This window comes from Lepisma saccharinum, chromosome 4 (assembly GCF_977018435.1).
Source record: "Lepisma saccharinum chromosome 4, izLepSacc3.1, whole genome shotgun sequence".
In the NCBI taxonomy this organism is placed as follows: domain Eukaryota; kingdom Metazoa; phylum Arthropoda; class Insecta; order Zygentoma; family Lepismatidae; genus Lepisma; species Lepisma saccharinum.
Genome location: NC_139232.1, coordinates 56,807,242 through 56,833,772, shown reverse-complemented (window position 1 = coordinate 56,833,772; position 26,531 = coordinate 56,807,242). Strand labels below are relative to the sequence as shown.

Sequence of the window (26,531 nt, the reverse complement as noted above, 5' to 3'; positions counted from 1 at the left end):
TGATACATCCACACACACCAAAATGTCCACAAAACAGGGACGTCGTAAGGGGGCGGCGCAGTGGCCCCGGCAAAGGTTTCTGTATTTTACTGGAAATTTTAATTTGATGGCAAAATATTGTTCCTCAGTAAATTTTGCTTACAGTTTGAAACACTGCTCCCAAATTTCCCGCGCCATGAACGCCAAAGCAAAACTTGTACTCATTTTTCTACTGCTTGCCTGTCGAAAACAGATGCAACCCAGGAGCTGCCGCTAATGATTTTATAGCCCGTCCCGTTAAGAATAGGTTTGTGCTTTGCCGTCTCCCACTCGACAACAACCCACCTAGCGGGATTCCTTCGGAGCTATAAAGAAAGAAAGCCCCCTCAGCCTTGTCCTGTGTCACCTTCTTCCCGTCCCCCCCCCCCCTCTGCCCCGCACCAACCCCTAAGAGCGCAGGCAAGAAAAGGATCATATTTCTCCTCCATTCATTCAACGGCCCCTGTCCAGATTTCGGTAGTGGCAAAAAACCAAACTCTTGTCAAAACGGGAGTTTTCTCTCCATTGTCACTATGGTTCTCCAGCGCATCAACCGCACCAAGTGTATTTTCAGATTTTCTGATTAGAGTAGGTCTGTCGTATTAAAATAGATTGAAGTGGAAATTTGGATCAATATTCAAACGTATCTAACTGCTAAAAAGAAACATTGAAAATCTATTTATTTTCTGCCATCTTGAAACCTGATTTTTGCTGAAATGTAATTTCCAATGAATCAAGAAGGGTATGTAACGGCTATAATAATTGCAGCTCAAGAGTTATAAATTTAATATCGATTCCATGGCAACAAATTTGAATTTGGCCAATTTGGCATCCATGCCCCTTCTAAACTATGCACTCTCAAATTAAATTACTTTACGTAAAGTTATACCCCTACCAACACTAAAACGGTTGTAAGTTGTGAATTGTAGTAGTCACTAAGAATGAAGTCTGCACTGGATATTAAATTGGTAAAAAATTAGCAAAAACTGGAAATTGTGTATTCCTATATACGTGATTACCATAATATGGCGTAGTGGTAACTTCGTCTCCTTGTAATCTAGGGGTTCCCGAGTTCGATACCTCGTAGAGGCACATAATGGTTCGGATCCCATTTTAAACTTTAGGCCCAGTCCCGATTAGCCTATCTGTGCACAAAGTGGACTAAAAACATAAATTCAATTCAATGACCATAATACGTACGTACATCGTGTTGAGAACATTTAGAACAAATATTTTGTTTCGAGATAGACGCATATTTCATGGTCAGACTGATGCCACCATAAATTTCTCTTCAGTAGTGTATTTTTCCTTCGGAAAATACACAGGCACAAAAACCATGTATTCCATTCGAAAATTGCCCAGCCATGGGAAAACGTAGTATTTACTGTAATGTGTTGTTGCGAAGCCTCTGGTTTTCGTTGTGGCCTTTGTTTCATCAGTTTATCATTCATTACAGTAATTAACGTGCATCATAAATTTATAATATGACTCGCTGAGATATTTTTTTTAGTCTAAATACCAAATTTGATACGATGATCTCGGTTATCAGTGAACTGAATAATTATAATTTGGATGCATGCTAACAACGATATTTCTAACAATTTATTATACCAAACTTTGAGTTACCGAGTTTCTGTATTTTATTTTTATTCTTGAAATATCGTGGTTCTTTCAAACTTTTAATAGCTAACTTCCTAGTGCGATTTCTATCCATCTTATTACCGACCTGGAGTAGGGGAAGGACAACGGAGAACACGAACAACAGAATTAGCCTGTGGAATGGTTTCAAAATACATATTATACATACAGTATGTGTAGCAATAACAAACGCAAAAGCAGCCGACTAAACACAAACCTGTCTTCAACTACTGAAGATGAGAGTGAGATTGACTTTATTCTTCTTCAAATTACACGTTTTTCAAACGTAGGTTACTCGAGACAGCGTACCAGTTTTAACTGGAAACAGAAAATGTGCCCATCCTAGAGCACAACTGGGGACCATTGACTACAGGTCGACAGAATATTTATACAAGGGCAGACTTTTAACCTTCAGACATGCTGACGCTATATCTTATCGTTAACTTTCTGCTCGAACAATTGACAAGTATAAAATGTAATGAAAAATGTTTATAACATTTCCTTCGCTTAGACAGGCTTGGTGCAAAGAATAAAGGAATAAATAAATAATCATTATATCAAGTACATTTTCAGTTTTTCCACAAATTTGTGTATCTCAATTAAAAAATCTCAACATTTCCATTGATTACCAATTATTATTCTCCACTACCCTATTACTTTCAATGACTAATCTCAATCACAACATTATCATGAGTTACTAATCCTCATCTTTTCAATTAATAATTCGCACCACCTCAGTCCCAGGTTCGATACCTGGTGGAGGCACATGGAACAGTGGTTCAGATCCCTCTCTAAAATGTAGGACCAGTTCCGATTAGCCTATCTGTGCAGAAAGTGGACTTAAAACAACAAAATCGATCACTTCCACATAGTACACCGAAGTGACTGTAATTTTGCAGGTTAACGAGGCCCTGGCGCCTGGCCCGCTGCCAGTGTAATCCTCTGTGGAACTATTGTGCGTCGTTCGTATGTATTGTGAATGTCCCTTATTCCCATCACCCTATTATTTTAATTTACAAACACCAGCCAGCCCATTTTATGGCATTACTAACCCACGGACCCTATTAATTTCAATTACTAACCCCTAGCCCCGTAATTTTCAATTTCTAACCCCCGACATATAATTATTATTTCGGTTACTAATCGCCACCACCCACAGTATTTTATCTTCAATGACCAACCTCCACCATCCCATTTGTATCATTTATTACTAGAGTGCGAATTTTTGCCAATTTGCCTTCTTTATTCCTTTGTAATAAATCATAGGCTTTCATGTTTCAAGTCCTTATCATGCTGTTTCTAGTCCTAAAACGCATTTTTATAATACCTATATGTCTCTTTTGAGGGTTAGTGCCTATTTTTCTTAATCGTACCTAAAACTGCCTATTTTGCTGTGACTTTCCCTACATTGAATTGATTGGTGTTTCAAGTCCACTTTATGCACAGTAAGGCTAATTGGGACTGAACCTACAGTTTAAAGTGTGATCCAAACTACAATGTGACTCCACCGGGTATCGAACTCGGGACCCCATGATTACAAGGCGACGACGCTACCACTGCGCCATGGGGTGGCCCCACATTGAAGAATGTAAGAATGTAAGTCTTTGTTTGTATTGAAGTGATTCGCCAGATTGAGAGTCGCCAGAAATGTCAGATCTTAGGAAATTCTACATTTCGCTTAATCATGGTAAGCAAATTGGACAACTGGTTGGTAACTCATACTCGGTCAAAATGACGACAACCCCCATCTTTTTTTTTCTAGCTGGAAGCTCATTTTCTTTGTTGTGCGTGTGAAAGGGATAAGGCGGTTATCTGTGAAGATATCATGCGTTTCAAAATGCCAAAGGACAAGGCGACCAAAAGTGTATTAATTGAACAATTGATTGCTGTGGAAGCTTCTTTTACCATTCACAGAAAAAGTATTTTTCTGAAATTTATATAAAGAATATAATATTAACTTTTAATTACTTTACAATTTAATATTCCTTTCCCACATAATGGCCTAGTTCAAAACTACGTGACTGACGTGATTTCTGGCTACTGTGAAAAATGTTTCCCTGACAGAGTTACTTTTCTACCTCTTGCGCTTTTCGAAGATAAGGATAAATGGTAAACAATGATCACTGTGTCCAACCATCATCTTACATTAACTCAGCTCTGAATACAACAATGTTAAGTTTTTTAAAAACGTAGTTGAATGGCCTTGTGCTGTAAATAGAGAATTTACACTAAGTCAAACGATGGTATTTATTCTAAAATTGCATGTGTTGAGAATGAACATTTTCAGCTTTCCGGATGAATCCGTGTGTCTGGAGATAAGAATCAGTTTCCTGTTTCCTGATTCCTACATATCTAACCATTTGTTTCCCGGAATATATCTCCTTTGCAACTTGATGATAACAGCTCTTGCCGATGATGCAGTGATTCTTGGAAAAAAATTCCCCTCAGAATTCCATCTTATCAAAAAATGTTGGTCTGAAATTACCATGTACTAAGACAGACAGACTGACACTGAAATAACTGGTTTTATCTAAACAGAGAACAAGGAAGGGGGTCGGAGTCGCTAAGAACGAGTTGGTACAATGAAGACGAAGTTGGCTACACAAATGACTGTCCTTATATTAGCCATAATTCTTGAATGCAAAGGTGTACTTTCATCAGATTCAAACATAACATTTCTTTAATATCCAAATGTGTCAGCTACATCCAGGTGGGGAAGTGAACATTCGGTACAAGAAGTGTGAAAATCTATTCGTGTCCTGGGCGCTGAAATTTCTAGCTAGAGCTACAACTCTGCAGACAATGCCGGATCTACAGATCTTGAACCCCTTGTAAAATATTACCGAAGGTCCGTTGACTTGTTTGCCGCCTGCTTTGGAAGGTCTGTTCATTCATAACGACCCTTTTGAGCAAGCCAAGGTGATTGTAAAACTATGACGTCCTAGTAATGACAGATCGCTGGGGAAAGTTTGGTATCTGCTAGTTTTAGCAAGGGAAACTTGTTTCTATGTTCTTTCCTTGCGCTTATATTCGTGTATTTCCAGTAATTTTTTTATGCGTTTCATATTGTAGTGTCTGGGTGACAATAAATAATGTCTTACTCCGCTGCAAGCTCATATATATATATATATATATGAACGAAAAATTCCCATATTGTTTACCGCATATTTCCGTCCGATGAGAAGTTCCGAGCAAATGCTATTGAAAGACAATTTCAGGTTGCTATTTTTCTTTTTAAACCAGTGTGTTACGAATGTGATTTATAATCCGAATTAGTAGGAATTACAGCAAAGAAGAGTCTGAAGAAAGGCGCCGTTCCTACAATGATAATCCCAGTTACACTAGCTTAGTGACAATGACAGTGTTCTTGCAAGACGTGTGAACTTGGGGTTGCCAAATGCGGACTTTTTCTTTTTACGGAGTATATGATCTGACTACCATTCTGGAGACTCGGGTTCGATCCCCGGTGGGAGAACCTGGATTTTTTGCACATGTTCAAGCGGTTCTGGCGCCCATCCAGCATCGTATAAAGTGGGTACTTGGAGGAAACTCTGGGGGATAAAAGCGATACTTAAAGTGCAGCACATTGAGAGCTTTGTTAATAAATTTGACCTGAAAAATGGAAAGTGGTTATATATATAAGCCTCTATCCCGAAATTCAGATAGTAAAATTTCCAAATCGAGATTTTAGATTTTTCGGAATCTGGATATTTTTTGGCCATCATTAGTGTGAAGGCAAGATTGCTAGGAAAAATGTTCTGAGTAAGTGTGTCAGTCAGATCGAGAACAAGAATCTTGATTACTCCTATGATTCGTCTGTTTAATACAGACACGTGTCTAGAAATATGTTTCGGGGGGGGGGGTCCAAACCAAGTGTCTCAGGAATAATAATAATGTTTTAATTAAAATAATTATATTAAATCAAATTTATAATAATTACAATACATAAATTATTATTATACGAATAGATAAAAAGACTGTATAAGAATAGAGATATAACAGCGCATATTCATTACATAGCTTACCTGTAGTTAAGATCGGAATAATTTACATAAAAGCAAGTGCCCTGGAAATAAAATTAATGTAAAATAGATGAAGAATTGCATATGTATCTAATAACAAAAATGATGTTACAAGTAGTTGGAGAAAAGTAAGTTTCTGAGTAATATTTTATGAATCTTATTTTGAGTAATAATGTACAGAAATTTTCCTTGTAATGTAATTCAATGCCGTATGATCCCAATATAATCCTTGCCTTCTAAAAAGTTCAAAGGGAATTAATAACTATCGATTATGCAACAAATGCTAATATTCTAATTGCTCAACTTTCATACTTAATAAGTCTTTCGGGTGGGAAGGGGGGTCCGGACCTCCTAAATACGTCCTTTCTATCCTTCAAAGTCGTATGATCCCAATATTGTCTTCCAATAAGTTCAGAGGATATTATACAACAAAGGCTAAACGAGTATATTTTCATTATTTAATTTTCGCACTTAATTAGACTTTCGGGTGGGGAGTGGGGGTCCGGCCCCCTAAATACGTCCTTCCTGCTCTGATTAAAGTAAGTTTCTGATTAATATTTTATGCATATTGAGTAGTAGTGTATATAAAAGGTCCCGAGTTCGAATCGAGCTCGGGCATGGTTGTTTGTGAATGTCCATTCATCAATTTCATCACTCATCCCCATCTTTGTCAATTAGCCAAGAGGCACAAAACGCGAAGTAAAATAAAATAAATCAAATCAAAAGTCCCTTAACACCTCCTATAAAATGTAAACGAGTTAGGCTGGGTACAATTGGTCAACAGGTAGGCTTTGAGAGAACCCCATTGGTCATATTGAATTCAACTCAAAACTTGTAAATGGGAATGGGGTGATGGGATAAAATCTAACATTGCGACCTAAAATATTTGGTGAACAACAAAAAATATTGAAAAACTGCTTTCTATGAGAGGGGCTCATGAAATTAGTGGACACAATACGTTCAACTACGTAAGGAAGTAGGATTTTCAACACAAACTTGGTGTTTGTTTATGGAAACCCCATTTTGTTTTCAGCTCATTTGAAAGTACGGAAAAAATCATTAAGAATGGCTTTTGTTACATTGAAATACGTCAAGCAGTTCTCAAGTAATTGTAACCTGAAGTTGAGCGTGAAGGCGCATCCTTCACTATGCCTGTCGGCAGAACCGAGCGCAAATGCCGTCGCGCATACAGTCTGCACGCATGTGCTGCATTTTTCCTACACTCGCCACACATAAGTATCATCCCGGCCTTTTCAGAGTCTGAAAATACTATTTTCTCAGCAACAGTTCTGACGTACGTACACTATCACAAACGTTTTGTTAATCAGTGTACTTTGTTACAAAAGCCATTCTTAATGATTTTTTCCGTGCTTTCAAATGAGCTGAAAACAAAATGGGGTTTCCATTAAGAAAAACTAAGTTTGTGTTGAAAATCGTACTTCCTTACGTAGCTGGAACGTATTGTGTCCACTAATTCCATGAGCCCCTCTCATACCTATATATCTGCGAAAGCAGTTTCTCAATATTTGTTGTTGCTCACGAAATATTTCAGGTCGCAATGTTAGATGAGACACCCTGTATATGTGACACTGTTTTCTCACACCTGGAAAATTATACATTTGTTAAAATCATGCAGTGATAACTTCTTCCTGATTAAGATAGGTTGAAGAAACCTTCACTTCTGCATTTCTCGCGAAATTCTAGCCTATCTGCCACACGGGAGACCCGGGATGGGTGATCTATGGTCGAAAATTTTCCGGCATTGTCCCAGCATCAAGCTGCTCTAGGGCCCACCCAGCCTCAAACAAACTGGTACCCGGTGGTGGAGGGTAAAGGTGGCCGCAGCGTGGTGCTGATCACATCACCTCCAAAGTGGTCGACATCGAAAATATGTGGTGCCCACATACCCTAAATGTGCCTTCATGGTACGGTGCTTTATGCACAGGGAACTTTAACTTTACCTTAACTGTATATACACGTATTATATTCCATTCTGTACCCCTGAGTAACTACGTTTAGTTTTTACATACACATATACGAACCCTCTACTATGCACATGGATGAGGGCCCCTAAAGGCTTACCCCCCCCCCCCCCTCACTTCTGGATTTTGTGGCTTGTAGATCCGGCACTGCGCGCAGACAAAGAAATATTTCCATTCGAGCAACCACTAACAGTTTTACAACAATAGCAACATATATCCAATCAAAGTAAAACACGAATGCAAGACTAATAGAAGTATGAAATCTTATTGATCATTGTTAATAGAAAGCAAGAATTAAATAAAACCTCACACTTAATACAAACTTTTCAAATATTTCATAATTTCTTGACATTTTGAACATGTTAGTAAAGGTTTGTGATTGATTTGCTTTATTTTAGTTCGCTTGCTGTGCCACTTTTGGCTAATTTGCGAAAATGGAGATGAGTGATGATATGATGAAATTGATGAATGGATACTCACAAACATCCATGTCCAGGCCGTTATTCGAACCCGGGACCCCTGTCGTAGTAACGTGATGTGCTTACTACCACTCTGCCACTGGGGCCGGCCAGATATTAATTTGATAGTTTATGAATACCACATATATCTGTGTTTGTTTGAGTTAGATTTTGAATGATTTTATGCACAGAAAGGTTAATCAGGGCTGGACCTACAGTTAAAGTGGAGCCCGAAGCACTATTAGCCTCCACTTGGTATCGAACTCGGAACCCTTTGATTACAAGGCCACCACGTTACCACTATGCCGTCGGTGAGGTCCGCCACACGCGCACACACAAACACACACAGACACACATATTCTGATCTGGCCATCCCTAAAAAAATCTAGGTACGGGCCTGCTGCCTACTGACGAGTATTATTTCTGTTGGAAAGGAACAAAATTTGGAGTACGATCCGTGTAGACTAGGCGTCCTGTCAACTGTAAATATCTCAAATGTTATGAAATATTTACCGCATCAAATACGGTAAGAAGTGTATACCACTTTTACCCCGCACTATGCTGAATCTTATCTATCAAGGGAAAGTAAACCATCGTTGCCACCCAGTTTGAAAGAGAACGAGGTTTTGCGGGATTTTGCTCAGTGGCGGTCATAAGAGCTCCGCAGATCCTGTAAATAGCATACAAAATTCCCCCATAAAACTAATGCGAAAGTTAATACAAGACATTAGTAACAGTGTAACAGCAGTAATCGATCATTAATCAAGGGTTCCTTTTTGTTTGTTGAGTGTCACGTAAATGATTTTAACGATAAATATTAACATATAGATATTATTTGTTGGTAGTGCCCATAATATTTTGCAAAATGATTTACGTAACCAGTTCAATGCCTATAGTGGTGCAAGATTCTCCCTTTACAGCAAACTAGGGTCTGAGGGAGACTGCGAGACCCATGTTTGAGCGAAGTACAAAATAAATTATCTCCTTTCTTTAAAAAAAGGTGAAATGTAAAGTTCCCCGTGCATATAGCACCGTTCCATGAAGACACATTTAGAGGATATGGGTTAGGGCCCCACACGGTCTCGGCCATTTTGGTGGTGATATAATCAGCACCACGGTACAGCGCCTTGGCGCTGTAACCACGGTCTAGCCGCCTTTATCCCTCAGGGTTGCCTTCTGGCACACATCGATTTGAGTGCCCATTGATTTGAATCGAAGCCGGGTCTCCCGCGTCAGACGCCATTCCGACTACACGACCGCGGCCCTCTCTTTTTTCAATTATTGTTCTTTGCAAAAAATGGGTGTCACCGCAACTGCAGTTCATGGTGGGTACTAATGTTGTCAGTATACTAATATTATCGACGTGTATTCAAGATAACCTGGATTCCATATTCAGTGGTGATACATTTCAACTTTGAACATATCGACTAATTGTACTGTAGGCGGTAGGACAAGAGTAGCCAGCGACTATATCTCGGGAGGACGAGAGACTAAAGTACTAAACCTCACAGTCTGAAAGGATATTTTTGAAGGAACTTATTTTTATGTTGCTCGAACGACTCTCCGTTCGTGGGGAACAATTGTCATTCATCACTTTTCAATATATATTTAATCATGGGACTTGGTGGGACGGGAAAAGCACCTGCCATTGTAACCCGGTAAATCAGCCAAGGGTTATAAAGTAGTTGAGCAATTCCGGATGTAATACCATAACACTATAGAAGGTTAACGGGATCGTTTTCACTTTCATTACATCCCCATCGAAACGCCAAGAAGAAAGTCAAGGTCAAAAGACTTTCCACTTCAAGACTAGTTCCCGTCTTTCCCAGGAGAATATAATGAAAGAAGAGGTACCTGCCTCTCACGCAAAGGAATTTGTTTCTTTCATATAGTGTCAAAAAAGCAATAAAGTTTGAAAATGTACCCCACAGATATACCAAAATCAGTCTGTTTCATCATACTAGTCCAATCATTGGTTTTCATGCATAATGATAGTCCCTTAATTAAAACTTAGCACTTTCTCATTTCATCAGTTTAAGAACATATTACATAATACATGTTTCATCTTCATAATAGAAGCAAATAGGTGGACAGAAAATATGAATTGGGTAGATTGATGTTTATTCTGTCGATACATGTGTGTATCGTGTTGAGTCGCTGACCGCTTCTTGAGAAATCGCGGCGCGAACATTGGCCTGCTTATCGAAGAAGTATTCTGTGATCTGAAGATTGTGGGTTCAAAAAACGTGATTTTGAAGAAAATATTTGGACCAAAAATATGAATTGGGTAGATTAATTTTTATTCTATCGATACATGTGTGTATCATGTTGAGTCGCTGACCGCTTCTTGAGAAATCGCGGCGCGAACATTGGCCTGCTTATCGAAGAAGTATTCTGTGATCTGAAGATTGTGGGTTCAAAAAACGTGATTTTGAAGAAAATTGGTGGACCAAAAATATGAATTGGGTAGATTAATGTTTATTCTATCGATTCATGTGTGTATCATGTTGAGTCGCTGACCACTTCTTGAGAAATCGCGCCGCGAACATTGGCCTGCTTATCGAAGAAGTATTCTGTGATCTGAAGATTGTGGGCTCAAAAAACGTGATTTTGAAGAAAATAGGTGGACCAAAAATATGAATTGGGTAGATTAATGTTTATTCTATCGATACATGTGTGTATCATGTTGAGTCGCTGACCGCTTCTTGAGAAATCGCGGCGCGAACATTGGCCTGCTTATCGAAGAAGTATTCTGTGATCTGAAGATTGTGGGTTCAAAAAACGTGATTTTAAAAGAAAATTGGTGGACCAAAAATATGAATTGGGTAGATTGATGTTTATTCTATCGATTCATGTGTGTATCATGTTGAGTCGCTGACCGCTTCTTGAGAAATCGCGGCGCGAACATTGGCCTGCTTTTCGAAGAAGTATTCTGTGATCTGAAGATTGTGGGTTCAAAAAACGTGATTTTGAAGAAAATTGGTGGACCAAAAATATGAATTGGGTAGATTAATGTTTATTCTATTGATACATGTGTGTATCATGTTGAGTCGCTGACCGCTTCTTGAGAAATCGCGGCGCGAATATTGGCCTGCTTATCGAAGAAGTATTCTGTGATCTGAAGATTGTGGGCTCAAAAAACGTGATTTTGAAGAAAATAGGTGGACCAAAAATATGAATTGGGTAGATTAATGTGTATTCTATCGATACATGTGTGTATCATGTTGAGTCGCTGACCGCTTCTTGAGAAATCGCGGCGCGAACATTGGCCTGCTTATCGAAGAAGTATTCTGTGATCTGAAGATTGTGGGTTCAAAAAACGTGATTTTGAAGAAAATATTTGGACCAAAAATATGAATTGGGTAGATTAATGTTTATTCTATCGATACATGTGTGTATCATGTTGAGTCGCTGACCGCTTCTTGAGAAATCGCGGCGCGAACATTGGCCTGCTTATCGAAGAAGTATTCTGTGATCTGAAGATTGTGGGTTCAAAAAACGTGATTTTGAAGAAAATTGGTGGACCAAAAATATGAATTGGGTAGATTAATGTTTATTCTATCGATACATGTGTGTATCATGTTGAGTCGCTGACCGCTTCTTGAGAAATCGCGGCGCGAACATTGGCCTGCTTATCGAAGAAGTATTCTGTGATCTGAAGATTGTGGGTTCAAAAAACGTGATTTTGAAGAAAATATTTGGACCAAAAATATGAATTGGGTAGATTAATGTTTATTCTATCGATACATGTGTGTATCATGTTGAGTCGCTGACCGCTTCTTGAGAAATCGCGGCGCGAACATTGGCCTGCTTATCGAAGAAGTATTCTGTGATCTGAAGATTGTGGGTTCAAAAAACGTGATTTTGAAGAAAATTGGTGGACCAAAAATATGAATTGGGTAGATTAATGTTTATTCTATCGATACATGTGTGTATCATGTTGAGTCGCTGACCGCTTCTTGAGAAATCGCGGCGCGAACATTGGCCTGCTTATCGAAGAAGTATTCTGTGATCTGAAGATTGTGGGTTCAAAAAACGTGATTTTGAAGAAAATTGGTGGACCAAAAATATGAATTGGGTAGATTAATTTTTATTCTATCGATACATGTGTGTATCATGTTGAGTCGCTGACCGCTTCTTGAGAAATCGCGGCGCGAACATTGGCCTGCTTATCGAAGAAGTATTCTGTGATCTGAAGATTGTGGGTTCAAACAACGTGATTTTGAAGAAAATTGGTGGACCAAAAATATGAATTGGGTAGATTAATGTTTATTCTATCGATACATGTGTGTATCATGTTGAGTCGCTGACCGCTTCTTGAGAAATCGCGGCGCGAACATTGGCCTGCTTATCGAAGAAGTATTCTGTGATCTGAAGATTGTGGGTTCAATAAACGTGATTTTGAAGAAAATTGGTGGACCAAAAATATGAATTGGGTAGATTAATTTTTATTCTATCGATACATGTGTGTATCATGTTGAGTCGCTGACCGCTTCTTGAGAAATCGCGGCGCGAACATTGGCCTGCTTATCGAAGAAGTATTCTGTGATCTGAAGATTGTGGGCTCAAAAAACGTGATTTTGAAGAAAATTGGTGGACCAAAAATATGAATTGGGTAGATTAATGTTTATTCTATTGATACATGTGTGTATCATGTTGAGTCGCTCACCTCTTCTTGAGAAATCGCGGCGCGAACATTGGCCTGCTTATCGAAGAAGTATTCTGTGATCTGAAGATTGTGGGGTCAAAAAACGTGATTTTGAAGAAAATTGGTGGACAAAAAATATGAATTGTGTAGATTAATGTTTATTCTATCAATACATGTGTGTATCATTTTGAGTCGCTGACCGCTTTTTGAGAAATCGCGGCGCGAACATTGGCCTCCTTATCGAAGAAGTATTCTGTGATCTGAAGATTGTGGGTTCAAAAAACGTGATTTTGAAGAAAATTGGTGGACCAAAAGTATGAATTGGTAGATTAATATTTATTCTATCGATACATGTGTGTATCATGTTGAGTCGCTGGCCGCTTCTTGAGAAATCGCGGCGCGAACATTGGCCTGCTTATCGAATAAGTATTCTGTGATCTGAAGATTGTGGGTTCAAAAAACGTGATTTTGAAGAAAATTGGTGGACCAAAAATATGAATTGGGTAGATTAATGTTTATTCTATCGATTCATGTGTGTATCATGTTGAGTCGCTGACCGCTTCTTGAGAAATCGCGGCGCGAACATTGGCCTGCTTATCGAAGAAGTATTCTGTGATCTGAAGATTGTGGGTTCAAAAAACGTGATTTTGAAGAAAATTGGTGGACCAAAAATATGAATTGGGTAGATTAATGTTTATTCTATCGATACATGTGTGTATCATGTTGAGTCGCTGACCGCTTCTTGAGAAATCGCGGCGCGAACATTGGCCTGCTTATCGAAGAAGTATTCTGTGATCTGAAGATTGTGGGTTCAAAAAACGTGATTTTGAAGAAAATTGGTGGACCAAAAATATGAATTGTGTAGATTAATGTTTATTCTATCGATACATGTGTGTATCATGTTGAGTCGCTGACCGCTTCTTGAGAAATCGCGGCGCGAATATTGGCCTGCTTATCGAATAAGTATTCTTGATCTGAAGATTGTGGGCTCAAAAAACGTGATTTTGAAGAAAATTGGTGGACCAAAAATATGAATTTTGTAGATTAATGTTTATTCTATCGATACATGTGTGTATCATGTTGAGTCGCTGACCGCTTCTTGAGAAATCGCGGCGCGAACATTGGCCTGCTTTTCGAAGAAGTATTCTGTGATCTGAAGATTGTGGGCTCAAAAAACGTGATTTTGAAGAAAATTGGTGGACCAAAAATATGAATTGTGTAGATTAATGTTTATTCTATCGATACATGTGTGTATCATGTTGAGTCGCTGACCGCTTCTTGAGAAATCGCGGCGCGAACATTGGCCTGCTTATCGAAGAAGTATTATGTGATCTGAAGATTGTGGATTCAAAAAACTTGATTTTGAAGAAAATTGGTGGACCAAAAATATGAATTGGTAGATTAATGTTCATTCTATCGATACATGTGTGTATCATGTTGAGTCGCTGACCGCTTCTTGAGAAATCGCGGCGCGAACATTGGCCTGCTTATCGAAGAAGTATTCTGTGATCTGAAGATTGAGGGTTCAAAAAACGTGATTTTAAAAGAAAATTGGTGGACCAAAAATATGAATTGGGTAGATTGATGTTTATTCTATCCATTCATGTGTGTATCATGTTGAGTCGCTGACCGCTTCTTGAGAAATCGCGGCGCGAACATTGGCCTGCTTATCGAAGAAGTATTCTGTGATCTGAAGATTGTGGGCTCAAAAAACGTGATTTTGAAGAAAATTGGTGGACCAAAAATATGAATTGGGTAGATTAATGTTTATTCTATCGATACATGTGTGTATCATGTTGAGTCGCTGACCGCTTCTTGAGAAATCGCGGCGCGAACATTGGCCTGCTTATCGAATAAGTATTCTGTGATCTGAAGTTTGTGGCTTCAAAAAACGTGATTTTGAAGAAAATTGGTGGACCAAAAATATGAATTGTGTAGATTAATGTTTATTCTATCGATACATGTGTGTATCATGTTGAGTCGCTGACCGCTTCTTGAGAAATCGCGGCGCGAACATTGGCCTGCTTTTTGAAGAAGTATTCTGTGATCTGAAGATTGTGGGCTCAAAAAACGTGATTTTGAAGAAAATTGGTGGACCAAAAATATGAATTGGGTAGATTAATGTTTATTCTATTGATACATGTGTGTATCATGTTGAGTCGCTGACCGCTTCTTGAGAAATCGCGGCGCGAATATTGGCCTGCTTATCGAAGAAGTATTCTGTGATCTGAAGATTGTGGGCTCAAAAAACGTGATTTTGAAGAAAATAGGTGGACCAAAAATATGAATTGGGTAGATTAATGTGTATTCTATCGATACATGTGTGTATCATGTTGAGTCGCTGACCGCATCTTGAGAAATCGCGGCGCGAACATTGGCCTGCTTATCGAAGAAGTATTCTGTGATCTGAAGATTGTGGGTTCAAAAAACGTGATTTTGAAGAAAATTGGTGGACCAAAAATATGAATTGTGTAGATTAATGTTTATTCTATCGATACATGTGTGTATCATGTTGAGTCGCTGACCGCTTCTTGAGAAATCGCGGCGCGAACATTGGCCTCCTTATCGAAGAAGTATTCTGTGATTTGAAGATTGTGGGTTCAAAAAACGTGATTTTAAAAGAAAATTGGTGGACCAAAAATATGAATTGGGTAGATTAATGTTTATTCTATCGATTCATGTGTGTATCATGTTGAGTCGCTGACCGCTTCTTGAGAAATCGCGGCGCGAACATTGGCCTGCTTATCGAAGAAGTATTCTGTGATCTGAAGATTGTAGGCTCAAAAAACGTGATTTTGAAGAAAATTGGTGGACCAAAAATATGAATTGGGTAGATTAATGTTTATTCTATCGATACATGTGTGTATCATGTTGAGTCGCTGACCGCTTCTTGAGAAATCGCGGCGCGAACATTGGCCTGCTTTTCGAAGAAGTATTCTGTGATCTGAAGTTTGTGGGTTCAAAAAACGTGATTTTGAAGAAAATTGGTGGACCAAAAATATGAATTGGGTAGATTAATGTTTATTCTATCGATACATGTGTGTATCATGTTGAGTCGCTGACCGCTTCTTGAGAAATCGTGGCGCGAACATTGGCCTGCTTTTCGAAGAAGTATTCTGTGATCTGAAGTTTGTGGGTTCAAAAAACGTGATTTTGAAGAAAATTGGTGGACCAAAAATATGAATTGGGTAGATTAATGTTTATTCTATCGATACATGTGTGTATCATGTTGAGTCGCTGACCGCTTCTTGAGAAATCGCGGCGCGAACATTGGCCTGCTTATCGAATAAGTATTCTGTGATCTGAAGATTGTGGGCTCAAAAAACGTGATTTTGAAGAAAATAGGTGGACCAAAAATATGAATTGGGTAGATTAATGTGTATTCTATCGATACATGTGTGTATCATGTTGAGTCGCTGACCGCTTCTTGAGAAATCGCGGCGCGAACATTGGCCTGCTTATCGAAGAAGTATTCTGTGATCTGAAGATTGTGGGTTCAAAAAACGTGATTTTGAAGAAAATTGGTGGACCAAAAATATGAATTGTGTAGATTAATGTTTATTCTATCGATACATGTGTGTATCATGTTGAGTCGCTGACCGCTTCTTGAGAAATCGCGGCGCGAACATTGGCCTCCTTATCGAAGAAGTATTCTGTGATTTGAAGATTGTGGGTTCAAAAAACGTGAATTTGAAGAAAATTGGTGGACCAAAAATATGAATTGGGTAGATTAATGTTTATTCTATCGATTCATGTGTGTATCATGTTGAGTCGCTGACCGCTTCTTGAGAAATCGCGGCGCGAACATTGGCCTGCTTATCGAAGAAGTATTCTGTGATCTGAAGATTGTAGGCTCAAAAAACGTGATTTTGAAGAAAATTGGTGGACCAAAAATATGAATTGGGTAGATTAATGTTTATTCTATCGATACATGTGTGTATCATGTTGAGTCGCTGACCGCTTCTTGAGAAATCGCGGCGCGAACATTGGCCTGCTTTTCGAAGAAGTATTCTGTGATCTGAAGTTTGTGGGTTCAAAAAACGTGATTTTGAAGAAAATTGGTGGACCAAAAATATGAATTGGGTAGATTAATGTTTATTCTATCGATACATGTGTGTATCATGTTGAGTCGCTGACCGCTTCTTGAGAAATCGTGGCGCGAACATTGGCCTGCTTTTCGAAGAAGTATTCTGTGATCTGAAGTTTGTGGGTTCAAAAAACGTGATTTTGAAGAAAATTGGTGGACCAAAAATATGAATTGTGTAGATTAATGTTTATTCTATCGATACATGTGTGTATCATGTTGAGTCGCTGACCGCTTCTTGAGAAATCGCGGCGCGAACATTGGCCTGCTTATCGAATAAGTATTCTGTGATTTGAAGATTGTGGGTTCAAAAAACGTGATTTTGAAGAAAATAGGTGGACCAAAAATATGAATTGGGTAGATTAATGTTTATTCTATCGATACATGTGTGTATCATGTTGAGTCGCTGACCGCTTCTTGAGAAATCGCAGCGCGAACATTGGCCTGCTTATCGAAGAAGTATTCTGTGATCTGAAGATTGTGGGTTCAAAATACGTGATATTAAAGAAATTTTTGGACAAAAAAATTGAATTGTGTAGATTGATGTTTATTCTGTCGATACATGTTCGGCTCTTCTTCAGAAATCGCCTTGAGGAAATATTTCAGTCAGGAAGTGGAAATATTTCATTCTTGAATGGAAAGATTTCTTACTTTCTAATTTGAAGAGAAAATGTTTATATTTTAATGTAATAATTTAAAACACATACCTGAATCAATAATTACGTATTAACAATTACGCGTCACTAATTACACGTATTGCAAGCAAATGAATGGAAAAGCCCTCCCGCTATCCCTCTCGCTGGTTTTGAAAATCCCTCCCGCTATCCCTCTCGCTGGGTTGCAACACTGCGCAGTTGTATCGCTGTCGCGGTTTTCTATTTACTCAGTTTTTCAATGTTTGGCTGTCCACTATTAATCACGATTGGAGTCGTCATTGTAGTATCGAATTTGTTTCAATTTTCATGACACCGTAATTTTCGTACAAAAAAAATTACATTGCACAAATTTCGATTCAAAGCTTCACAAGCACTACATCCTATCATGTGATCAGTCATGAGTACATCACAAAAAATTTAGGATAAAATTTTTCACTGTGATGAAGTAACTCCAAAGTACATTGCAGCACAGTTCATGAACACCTGGGCTGGGCCCATAACCTGTTAAATTTTAAGAAGCCATAAATCAAACCTGATACTGCATGTTAACTTTTAAGCCATTATTCAAACGAACTAAACTGGAAATAAGAAGTTTTATTTCTCTCCTCTTCTAGGCCACAGGACAATCTAAAGGTAAAAAAAAAATTGCTTCACAGAATATATCACATTATGAAAAATTTACATGAACATATTTGGGTATGAGAATCTTTTGAATCAAAACATTTTAACACATAGTGGCACCTCTATAACAAGAATTTAAAACTTATTAGATTCTTACTTCTAGAACTGTTGTTGATAACTTCATAATTCACACTCCTCAATTATATAAAAGTAATAATAATAATAATAATAATAATACTGAAAGAATTTGTTTTAGCCATATGTTTGTTTTGTTTTATATTATTTCTACATATAATTGATCCTGGAGGTAAGAAACATGTCAGTAAGTCTAAATGGGATATTTCCAGATTAGGCTATATGCACAGGAAAATTTCCATTATTATACACATTTTTTGTAAAAATAAAATAAAAAAACTGTGTTGCTGTAGAAAATATCTTAAACATATATCAATTTCAGTGACAGCCTGTCGATTGTAACATTTCTATTGACTTTCAATAGGATCGTTCTAACCTAGAAGTGTCTGTGACTGTATTCCAACAGGGTTTGATACTATCTTTGATATTTAGTTGCCATATGGTAACTGATCCAAAAAAAGTCAAGTACCAAATTACATAGTATATACATAATTTGTAGTGCCACACAGTAAGGAATACAATTAATACTATCTGAATTTATTTAAATGTTATTTTGTTTTCACACATAAATATATATTTTTGGTCGGCTGCGAAATCCTGACAGTATGCAACTCTTCAACACTTGGCAGTTAAGGAACCCATCAAAGCCAGAAATCATCAATTTAAATCAAGGCGATTTTTGGTGGTTGTTCTCTTATGAATTTCGTCAACTATTTATTTACACTATTTGTCTCAGAAGTTTAAGTATATTTATCCATAGTCCAATAACCTGAGAAAATCAAATAAGCCATGTCTGTATTAAAAGAAAAATCAAGATAACATGCACACTTTCATAAAGTGTATAGAAATCAGAATTACTAGTCACCAAAAATGGTGATCTGCTAATTTCGAACACTGGTACGCAAAGTATTTGCATACTATTGCCAATATATTCATACATAAGTGTAACAATTTAATGGTTCATGTCAAAAATATATAAAATAATATATAAAAATTTAATTTGAGACAAGAACTATATTTATGCTTTGTGTTGGAAAATACAGTATTATTCACCATTTATAAACAGTATCTTCACCTGAAAATACTAATAATAAATTAGAAAGAAATGTAAAAGAAGACTTTAGAATTATAAAAGCCAGCTTAGTGGTCGAGCGTGTTAAGGTTCTGCTGGACCTTTGGCATTCGAATGGGTGATTTTTTTTCAAATTTTCCTCTCCATTCCAAAAACCTCTTGGATATTTCTAAATATGAAAAATTACATACACTTAGAATTGCTTCTAGAGCATTGACATGAATATTCGTATAGTTTTCTTTCACTGTCGTCTAGATATTATCAATAGTTTAATAGACTTACATAATCAGGAAAATTTGAAAAAATTCGCCCATTAGCATGCCAAAGGTCCAGCCGAGCCTTAAGTGGTCGGCCATGTTAAGTGGTCAAATATCAATCCCTTCACCAAAGTTGAGTTCGAGCCCCACCTGGGCATGAGTGTTCTTTGTAAATGCCCCTTCATCATCTTCGTCTTATAACTACTCATCTTCATCATCGCAGTTAGCCAAAATAGGCAGAAAAGGTATGCTAAATAACAAAAATACAAATAGAATTGTAAAATAGAAAATAAACAACAATGAATTTGAAAACTTTAACTTCACATTTGATACCAGTAGTCAAGAAAATATGCAATAAAGACAGTTGCATCTGATGATGGATGTTACAGACCTGGTAATTCTGGGATTAGTTTGTTTGTCAACAAAAAACAATTAACTTTCTTGGAATTGGTTCAAGAAAGTGTGTAATCCTTAGTACAGGCTTTTTCTTCCAGCTCCCTTGGGTCTGATGATGCAAACTAGAACTGTAATTGTTTTATAACAGGTAACATTTCCCAGTGTACTGTGAATAGATAAAGGGTAAATAATAATGTAAAACAATAAAAAATTTCTCTTTTCAGGTGTGCACTAATATTAACCGGTGCTTTTGTGATCCTGGTTGGAGTGGTTCCGATTGCTCAATTATATTCCACCCTCCTCATAATTACTACCCCCGTACTACTCCCTTTCCATTCCCTCCAACCGAAGCAGATGGGAAGGATGACTTGTCTAAGAACATGAGCAGCAAAAGTACCCCCTATGGTGAGTTGAAGAGAAATATGTGTTATTTTTTAGATATAATTATTTTTAATGGAATATACCAACCATCAGTTTCAATTACACTGTGATTGTAGTTATTACCTACTGAAAACTATTGGAAACTTATAAGAATAATAACTTCTTTCTGGCCATAAATTAAAAGTATTAATGCTTCTAAATTTTAAGTAATTGTTCATGCTATCAGTAGCATTAGATATATAAACAGTACAAAATTCAGTAGACAGCAGAGATAAAATTTTTTTCAATCATTAAATTTTAGTTTTCCCTTACTTTTTATAAAAAATTTATATTGACATTTTAAATGTATCTCAAAAGTTGGAAAAGACACGCTGCTAGTATATTTGAATAAAAGTTGCAAAGGGCTACATCCAAAGACTACAGCTGATTAACCCAGGAGAACATGCACAGCGACATCTTATGTGAGGAGGCACTCGAGTTCAAAATGACCGCTTTCGAATATTTAGGTCCATTTGGTTTGTTTGATCATATTTTGAAATTAGTTTTCTTGTATTTTTTGTTTCATTCTTTTTTTAGATGTATTTTTTTATTTTTTAATACAATATATAAATCTGGTATGAATTTTCGAAAGTTTAATACACGATTTAAAGAAAATGTTTTGTTCTTTATTTTTGAAGAATATAATAGGCAAAAGAAACACTATGTTACCAAAGTTTTATAGGTAATTATTCTTGTTCATTTTTAGTATTGTAAAAATACAATTTAATTATGAAACAAACATAATTTTATGTAACTTTAATGCAATGGTTTTTGAGAGAACAAAATAATGACAATAAAAGTTATTTACAATTGTAGTATATTTTGTATGTTTACTACTCCAGTTTTATCAAATTTATTTATTTCATCTTTTTACCCCACATCCTCTTCATTGCCAAGAAAATTTCCATTTGCACATTCCACACCTTAAAAGACCATGTATTCATGACGTGTGTAGAGTGGGCAGTGGATGCGTTTTCTTTATCTTTCTGATTTACATTCTTCAACAAAAAGGTGTCATCTTACTCTTTCAAATTTCCATTCAAGTTCTTTATCACGTTGTTTCTTCATTTTGAAGCCCATGAATTCCAACCTCTTCTTCCGGGTTCATAATTAAGGGGAAAAAATCCAATAAATATCTATTGTTAAATCTATGACATGAGAAAGTGCACGTGGTCAAAAGCACCGAGACGAAACAGAACTGTGCCTTTTAAATGCTAGAAGGCCACTATTAAAACTGTTGGCTAGCCAGCTCGTCCCCCCCATGTCCAGCATAGATAAGGTTGGGGGAAGGACCCAAACCAACAAGAATGTGCAAAAAGGCAAGCAAAGGAAGAAATTTGCTGTCAAATCCCCACCATGCGCATCCTCCTGGGTTAAATAAACAAACATATATTTCAATAAATATATTTCTATCCATATTTTTGTTTTATTCTTGAATAATTTTTATGATGTTTCTCCTCCAAGATTGAAGATTATTGTTGGTAGTTTGTAAATTAAATAAGGCAGTGAACGTTGCCTTGCTTCTAATTTTATCATTCCAAAACACATTCTTCAAGAAGGCTTTAAGGTTTTCTACTACAGTACCACAATCTTAGTTATAAATGTAAATTTTAAGAGTGCAGTATCTATAAAAATTATAAGATGAATGTGAAAAAAGGCATATGTGTGACTTTGTGTATGTGTGTATATATATTTATGTGTGCATTGTTAATTTTCCAACTTAAATTTCATTCTTTGGTATGTTCAGGTTGGTTATTCTGTAACAACTATTTCGGGCAAAGCTTTTTTAATTATATGGTACATATTTAGTTTCTATCATTCTTCTTGCACGTGTTACAGATTTGGTACTAACATATTAAGTAGTAGTATACCAGCAATTCCTTTTCAAAGCAGAGGAAAAAATTTTGCTTTAAGAAGTGTGATTGTATGTTATCAATTACCTTGTAAGGTAACTTTTATGATTTTAGGCTCTTTTTGTTGAATAATCATTTGGATACAAGCTGAAATACCCTGGGAAGGTGAAATGCAAATAAAGAGAGGCAAGATATGATCTGTGACAGACATCTTTATTTTCTGTACCTCTTGTGTTAGATAACCAATGCTATCAAGTCATTAAATCTGTTCAAGAATCATTGATAATATTTATGAAACTTTTTTTTCCCCCTAATGATAATATTATACATAACTGTAGTTCATTTTCTTTCAGTAAGAACAAGAAAATATTGTTTCTCTATTGCATTTTATGATGTTTTGTAGGTTATTGCACATTTTTTAGTATTTTTGTAGGTTTTCTAAATGTACTTTACTCCTCCACAGTCGTTCCATGCGTATATAATTTAAACTGAGACAATGCCACTTTCAATATATACCGATACCAGTACTGATTCCCACCGATACCTGTACCTGAAAAATGTAACAATTCAAAACAGCTCAGAGTATTTATAGCTTTTAATCTATAAGCTTTTTCCATATCAAACTAACAGTTTTGCTTTAAAATATAATTTCACATCTAATAATTATTTAAATACAAATCCATTTCTGCCCACAATGTTTTCGCAAAAATAATAATTATGAATATTTTGCATAATTTACACAATATTTACACTCTGTGAAAGTGTTGTGGGGCATTTTGCAAACACTGTAAAACACCCAGACTATAGAAAGTTTCAATGATTAAATTCCAACCGAAACTCTGATGCGGATACAGCTGGTATTGCCTGATACTGATGCAGCTAACATGCTGTTTGTACCAGTGTAGACTCAACCCTACTTCATTATTAATTTTTCCATAACTTCACTACTTTAAGCCACCAAATATGTAATTATGTCGAAGTATTCAAGAACGTTTACACATGACCCTTTTGTCATTCATGAAAAATACAAGTTAATATATTAATATTTGAAGTAAAGGGTGATTCAAAAAGCACACGGTTTTAATATACGAACTTTATTTTGGAAAAATACATGTACCAAGGACAGAAACATGTTAATCAAATCTTCCCATTTTAGGTATGGAAAATGATATCGGGCATATCGGACAAAAATCTCTTTGTGAAATTGTTGATCACAGCCTCACAAACTTGCATGTCGATCTCACCGATAACTCATTGAATTTCATCCTTCAACTCGCCGATGTTTCAGGGTTTCTTGACATACACCAAAGACTTAACATAACCCCAAAGGAAAAAATTGCAAGGGGTTAAATCACATGACCTTGGGGGCCATTGCTGGTCACCATGAAGCGAGATGAGCTGATTCGGGAACTTCTCGTGAAGCAATGAAATTGTTTCACCGGACTTGCTGAAACCATAACTGTTCAATGTCCATTGAATCGAAATGAGGCCACAAAAAATCTCTGATCATTGTACGGTATTGATCTCCATTAACTGTCACTGCTTGTCCTGCTTCATCTTCAAAAAAAATAAGAGCCGATGACACCACCTGCCCAAAAGCCACATCAAACCGTCACTCGCTGTGGATGCATTTCCCTTTTATGAACCGTGTACAGATTTTCTGATCCCCAGATATGGCAATTTTGCTTGTTGACAAAACCGTTTAAGTGGAAGTGTGCTTCGTCGCTGAAGAAGATTTTCCTCGCAAAGCCGTTGTCCTCCTGTTGTCTTCTCAGAAACCAGTCAACAAAAGCTCGCCTCTTCTGGTGATCAGGCACTTTCAGTTCTTGGGTTAACTGAATTTTATAGGGGTGGTAATGGAGATCATGGACAAGAATTCGCCGCAGTGAAAAATATCCTATGCCCAATTGTTGGGAAGGGCGACGAACCAATTTCTTTGGACTAACAATCACACTATCATGAACCAATGCAATGTTTTCAACAGATCAACTGTAACGCAGGACTGTTGAACCTGTTTCATTGAACTTTTTCATAAGTCTATGCACTGTTGATTCATTCGGTTCTTCATCATGCCCGAAACTTGCACAAAGTCGACAGAGAGTTGCAGCACAACTTTCTCCATTTTGACAAAACGTTTTCACAATTAGCACATGTTGCTCCGTTGTGAAGCGTTCCATGTTCACACACAGACTGAATTCTGATGGTGCACAGTTGACAACAATATGGCGAGCAATTCTCAACCAACAGTTTTTTTTTTTTTTTAAATCGGAAGGTTCACAGAATACAATGTACTACACACCTTTGTTGCTAACCACATAACAACAACATGCCGAGTGATTTCAAACCGGCATGCTCTTTGAATCACCCTTTAATTTTATAATAAACAAGTACTATTCCGAATTTTCAAACCCACTCGTGGTCTTCATCAGGGAAGAGAAAAAGGTTAAATACACATGCATTAAAACAAGGTAAACTTTTAATTTTTACCTCTGCAAATGTGATCCATTACGTACTTGGGCTGCTCGCCACAATGGCAACCAGCTGTTGTGAACCAGCCCAACTTGCCTATCTGCAGATCAACCTTTCCATTGTCCACTAGTACCCAGCATGCTTCAACAACTTGCAGGCAGTCAATAACCATTAGCATCTACTACATGTACCTGCACCAGGCAGCATTTTTACCTTCAATTATAAATGTACAGGAGCCATGGAAGATTTCACTAACCAGGATTTTCTTTAGTGATTCTGAGGCCAGTAACGAACAAAATTGTTCATTCACATGTCTGGAAAAATCAGAGATCTTGATTTCTCAATATCAAGCAGTGGTGTGCCCAAGTTACTACTCCATAAGGCTAGCTGTAATGCCAACATTGCAATCAGCTGTGTTTTGTTTACTTTTGGCCTTCCTGTTGTACTGCACAATACTCCATACCCATCTCCAGAACATTTCCTGGGCCTGCCTTATGCAATAGTGGTAAAGCTGCTGCCTTGTAATCAAGGGGTCCCAGGTTCATTCTTTAGATTGGATTTCACTTTGAACTGTGGAACTATAGGCATAGTCCTGATTAGCCTATCTGAGCATACAGTAGATTGAAAAAAAAAACAAAAAAAAAACGAAGACACCTGTCATTCACTTTCATTTTGCAACTGGAGTGACTTATTAGTTCCTCATTTGCCTGCATTCAAAGCCTGATTTTTTTCTTCTTCATGATCTAAATGCAATTTACATGCATCAAACTTAGCTGTATTCAGAGCCAGTCGGTAGGATGTCTAACTATCATGCAGGAGACCAGTGTGTCAGATCTCCTACAAGAGTAGCTCTAGGATTCACCTAGCCTCCAATCAATGCTTGATTTGATGTTTCAATAACATGGTGCAATTTTTTATTCATGTTTAGATTTCAATAAATAAGTAAGTGCACTTACTTGAGTAAGATCTGGAAACTTCTTTTTGTCTTTTCTGGTGACATAGGAGTTGATGGAATTCTCTCAATTTATCCTGCTTAATAATCTCCCCCTTTGCAAACAGTATTCATGTTGATGCAGGTGTGACTTACTCACATAGTATACATTATCAGTACAATATAACAAAAAGATTTTATAAAATACTTAAAAGAACTTACGTTGGTGAGTATGTGATTTACGTGAAACTATGTTTTGGGATATAACTAATCCCTTCATCAGGTAGACATACTATGCCAATTTAAATATGACATTGGCTGCGTCAGACAAGGCGTGGATCAGGAGGTATGGTAAAAATAGGTAAAAAGGTTAAAAAAGACTTAAGGCTGCTGAGCGCTTAAAAGTGCCTTATTCCTACATTACATTAAAATCCTGATGGCTGTATCCATGAAAACACTAAAACAATTATACTCGGAACATGTTTAAAAACCACTTTTTTTTTTAGGAGTGGCTCAATAGACGCTGTACACTAGACTGAGGAGGTCTCTCATGGGATGTCGGAAGTTGTGCAGTGCGGTGCATTTCCCCTCTTACTTCCTTTCCCTCCCCTTTACTTCTGTTGGGTTACGTTATATCTAACTCGAAATCTATTATTTCGCGAGACGTGTAAACCACGGCCGAGATGACCTGGAAACCGATTTTTTTCCTTGTTGTGTCCCACCTTTTGAACATTTTTATCCACTTTTCGTCAATGTTCCCATATTCTCAATCTAATTTATTATCCCTTCCTTTGCAGATATAAGCTGTCTCGTATACATTCCTACTTAATGGTTTGTGGTCAACCCTACTAATTTCCCGCTTCTGAATTTC

General features: G+C 37.1%; 1 protein-coding gene across 1 annotated transcript in view; it reads left to right on the top strand.

The window, feature by feature from the left end:
- mmd (disintegrin and metalloproteinase domain-containing protein mind-meld) overlaps positions 1-26,531 on the top strand; it is a 608,670-nt gene that overhangs the window by 500,770 nt on the left and 81,369 nt on the right. The window contains exon 19 of the mRNA XM_083121407.1: positions 20,212-20,392. Within this exon, the coding sequence (XP_082977533.1) occupies positions 20,212-20,392 (181 nt within the window). The remainder of the gene's footprint in view (positions 1-20,211; positions 20,393-26,531) is intronic.